Source organism: Indicator indicator, chromosome 37 (genome assembly GCF_027791375.1).
Source record: "Indicator indicator isolate 239-I01 chromosome 37, UM_Iind_1.1, whole genome shotgun sequence".
Taxonomy (NCBI): Eukaryota; Metazoa; Chordata; class Aves; order Piciformes; family Indicatoridae; genus Indicator; species Indicator indicator.
In genome coordinates this window covers 4946019-4950609 of record NC_072046.1, presented here as the reverse complement: position 1 = coordinate 4950609, position 4591 = coordinate 4946019, and the positions used below count along the sequence as shown (strand labels likewise).

At 54.3% G+C, this 4591-nt stretch overlaps 1 protein-coding gene across 1 annotated transcript; it reads left to right on the top strand.

The window, feature by feature from the left end:
• The first annotated feature begins 2400 nt into the window (after window positions 1-2400).
• Window positions 2401-4271, top strand: DAD1 (defender against cell death 1). The gene is made up of 3 exons (XM_054396538.1): window positions 2401-2641; window positions 3386-3536; window positions 4034-4271. Exons 1-2 carry the CDS (start codon window positions 2401-2403, stop codon window positions 3514-3516), a joined length of 372 nt encoding a protein of 123 aa, XP_054252513.1. The 3' UTR covers window positions 3517-3536; window positions 4034-4271.
• Window positions 4272-4591: the final 320 nt, after the last annotated feature.

Sequence of the window (4591 nt, the reverse complement as noted above, 5' to 3'; positions counted from 1 at the left end):
ATGCAGAGGACCTCCACAAGAGTGGCAGTTGCTAGCATTTGGGGGAATAAGCAAAGGACACAGCTGTCGAATCTATTCCCACACATCTTTGTTCCTGTGCTGGACAAGAGAGGGGACATAGGTAATTATTCCTTAGATGCCACAAAAATGGGCAATGACCAAAGGAAGAAGGTCCCAGACCCCTTCTGGGTTCTGCAGAGAAACCCTGGGGGGAATATCCAAGCTCAGATCTCAACTTCCTCCATGACTGCTGAGACTTTAGCACATCAGGACACCAGAGACCATAGAAAGAAGAGAGGCAACCTCTCAGACTGTATCCTAGCAAAATCGTGCTGCAAATCCCATCTCCCACCTGCAGAAGATGAGGTCTGAAATGTAGAAGGTCTCTCCTTCAGGGGATACTGGAGGCGTGATCAGAGAATGAGACACCTGTAAACATCCCAGCTCAGCCCTGCCACTTACAGAAATGGACTTCAAATGGGAAACAGGTAAGGAGAAGACATCCACAGGCAGCAAGTATGCAAGACAATGCCTCCAAAGAGTCAGGCTACAGGATTGATGCCATGATGTAATGCACGTGATACACAAACACCACTTTTGTCAGAGGGCAGGGGACAGAAGTATGCTCTACCTTCCTTTCAGAGCTTGTTTGAAATTATCATCCATATGAAGAGCATCCCACCTATGGGGAAACTGGGAGGTGGGAGCCATGTCAACAGCAAGAAGACTGGATTCACAAAACCATAGAATGGTCTGGGTTGGAAGGGACCTCCAAAGGTCATCTAGTCCAACCCCCTCTGCAGTCAGCAGGGATATCCTTCACTAGATTGGGTTGCCCAGAGCCCTGTTGAACCTCACCTTGAATATCTCCCGGGATGGGGTGCCAACCACCTCCCTGGGCAACCTGTTGCAGAGTTTCACCAACCTCATGGTGCAGAACTTGTTCCTAACATGAAATCTCTATCTGCTCTTCTCTAATCTGAAGCCATTGTCCCTCATCCTGTCCCTGCAAGCCTTTGTAAACAGTCTCTCTCCATTCTTCCTGTAGGCCCCTTTCAGGTACTGGAAGGCTGTTCTAAAGCCTACCTGGAGCCTTCTCTTCTCCAGGCTGAACAGCCCCAACTTTCTCAGCCTGTCCCCACAGGGAAGGTTCTCCAGGCTCTGATCACCTTTGTGGCCTCCACTGGACTCTCTCCAGGAGTTCCAGGTCCTTCTTGTGCTGGAGGTCCCAGAACTGGAGGCAGTGCTACAGATGGGGTCTGAGCAGAGCAGAGGGGCAGAATCCCCTCCCTGTGCTGTTGCTCTCCCTACTTTGGATGCAGCCCAGCACACAGCTGCCTGCTGCATGGCAAGCAACCACTGCCAGCTCATGGGGAGTTTTTCATCAGCTGATAGTCCCAAGTTCTTCTCTTCCAGGCTGCTCTCCATTCACTGCTCACACAGCCTGGATTTGTGCTTGGGATTGCCCTGACCCAGGTGCAGGACTATGCACTTGGCCTTGTTGAACATCATGAGGTTGGCTTGGGCCCAGCTCTGCAGCCTGTCCAAGTCCCTCTGGATGGATCCCTACCATCCAACATGCCAACTGCACCACATAGCTTGGTGTCATTGACAAACTTGCTGAGAATGTCTCAATGCCACTGTCTATGTTGCTGACAAAGACGTTAAACAGCACTGGTCCCAGTCTGACCCCTGAGTGACTCCACTCATCACTGGTCTCCATCTGGACATTGAGCCATTGACTACAGCTCTCTGAGTGCAGCCAGTTTCTTATCCAGCCAGTGGCCACCCCTCAAGCCTAGGCTTTTCCAATCTGGTGACCAGGATGTGGTGTGGGGCACTGCCAAACTCTGGTAGATGCCATCGGTTGCTTTTCCCTTATCCACTGATGCTGTAACTCCATCACAGAAAGCCCTCAGGTTCCTCAGGCAGGATGCCCTTGATGAAGCTGCGTTGTACAGAAAAGCTCTGCTTCTCGTCTCTTGAAACGTCCTTTTCTTCCGTGCAAAGCACCTAAAGTAGAGGCCTTTTGCTCTTACTTTAGGCTCATCCTCAGGTGAGTTTTTAACCCAAAGCCTTCTCGCCACGGGCGGCCTTGGGGAGCCGCTAGGCTCTCATTGGCTCTTGGAAGGCACCCCTCTCTAATCTACCTAGCAACAGCCAGTACTGAGCTCTCATTGGTTTCTGTAAAGCCGCGGGGAGGGGACCGAACTGGCCTTTAGCGCACGCGCCGGCTGGGAGCGCATCCCTGCCGCTTGTGCGCATGCGTACTGGGCTCTCTGGAACCCTAGTTGCGCCCTTTGGTGGGCAGCCGAGCAGCGCCACCGGGGCGCTCCCTGCCCTCTCCTGCCGTGCCCCGGAAGCGCTGCCGGGGCTGTTCCGGCCACCTCAGCCGGCAGCATGTCGGGCGCGGCGGGCTCCGGCGCGGGGGCTGCGGGCTCGGTAGGCTCTGTGGTGCGGCGCTTCCTGGCGGAGTACGGCAGCGGCACGCCGAGCCGCCTCAAGGTGCTGGACGCCTACCTGCTTTACGTGCTGCTCACCGGAGCGCTCCAGTTCGGCTACTGCCTCGGTGTCGGCACCTTCCCCTTCAACTCCTTCCTCAGCGGCTTCATCTCCGCCGTCGGGAGCTTCATCCTGGGCGGTCAGTGCTCCGGGCCCCCGCGGCTCCCCGCAGCCCCCAAGTGTTTACTTCCCGTAGCAAAGCCTGATCCTCCCCCGCAGCGTCCGGAGGACGTCGGAGAGCTGCCTTAGAAGCGCCCGGACCCCTTTTAGGAGCCGCGGGATTCCCTTAACAGCCACAGGCCTTACCCTCATCTCGTGGCAGTTCCCCGGCAGCCTCCAGCACCCCTTCCCCCACACCACCCGGTTCAGCTCCCAGAGCCCCCAGGTCCCTGCCCCGCAGCAGGATGCTGCTCGGGGCAGAGCTGGCTCCGTGTCGGCCTTGCCGTGTCCTTACCTCTCTCTGGCAGTCAAGGAGCCTTCCCTTTTGTGTTGGTCACCTTTAGTGTCCATCCCATGCTGAAGGTCTGTCTCTGGCAATGGCTGTAGCAGAATTTGCTTTCCATAACACCCCTCAAACCCAACTTTTTCCTGTGCAGCCCTCCCCAGCACAGCCAATGGAGGGCACAGAAATTGCCTCATTTCTTGTGAGCCTGTGCCCCTCGGGGCTTGGCCATCCCAAAGCAGAGCTGTGCAAGAGCTGACTGCATAAAAGCCCTGGGAAGATCCCCTGCCAGTGGCCTGCTCACGTTAAAGATGGAGTTGCCTTTTCTTGTACCCTGGTGAAGAGGAGTCCAGAGTGAGGTGGACAGCCTCAGGAGGACACTGCTTCTGACCATGACATCTGCCATGATCACTGATCTCTTGTTCTTTCTCTGCCATGCAGTTTGCCTCCGGATCCAGATCAACCCCCAGAACAAAGGCGAGTTCCAGGGCATCTCCCCGGAGCGAGCCTTTGCTGACTTCCTCTTTGCCAACACTATTCTGCATCTCGTGGTCATCAATTTTGTTGGCTGAGCTCTAGAAGAGATGACGAGGTACTGATCCGCGGGGTCACAAAGACACAAGCACAGTTCACAGGACTTCAGTGCTTCTGTAGAGTTGGGACAGAGCTAGAAAGATAATGAATCTGGGAGGCCTAACTCAGGCTTTCTTGGTCAAGCACAGCTAAGCTGTTGTCCCCGAGCATGATAGAATCAGGCTCAGGCTTGTATCATTTAAGAGGCAGTTTAACCACAGGTGTCACAGACACGTACATTGCACTCTTGTGAGAGAAATACCCAGTGGCACTTAGCAGAAGAGCTGGAACTCCTGGCCTGCTTCGTGATTGTCCTGTTTGGAGCGCATGGCAGGTACCCAAGTTTGGAGTTCCTCAGCAGATGAGAGGAGGTTGTTTGGGACAGGGAGAGTTGGCTGCTGGTGGGTGGAGGATTGCTCTGTTACTGCTGCAAGGGGCCATAAGATCACTGAAGCTTGTGAGGTGTTTCCTCTCCCTCTGCAGAATGTTCCTCATGTTGCCTTTCTCTCTTTCCAGGTATTGACTTGCTCTTGGGCTCTGATGCCAAATCCTAGCACTGGGATGTGCTGTTCCCCAGCAGACTCTTTCCTGCCTCCTCAGTGGGCACACAATTTTTCCCCACAGACTATCCTGTGGGGGGGTCTGCAGTCCTGTGGAGAGGTCTGCTGCCTCACCACAGGTCCTGTCATCTTTTCTGCCAATAAAACCCTTTCTAACACTGCAGTCTTCTTCCTGGTATTGACAAATACAGAGGCTCTTCTGACACCCAAGTTCCCTTGTGCATGACTCTTGGTTTTACACTTTGTACCCAGCAAGTTGTTTTTTCTGTGCTCCAGTTTCAGAAGGAAGCAGGAAACAAGCTGTCATGGGAACTCTGTCATCCACCCTTCTCATCTCCTTGCTTCCTGCCCTTTTATCTCATGGCAGGTACCTTACCAACATGCCCCCAGGCTTCAGAGCTCTGGGAAATATGGGTTAGGCTGTGGTTAGTGGTGTGGTGGGGAGGAAGCAGAACGTGTCCTCCAGCACATTCCCAGGTCTGCCTTCACACAGGCCCTCCCATATCCCTCAAAG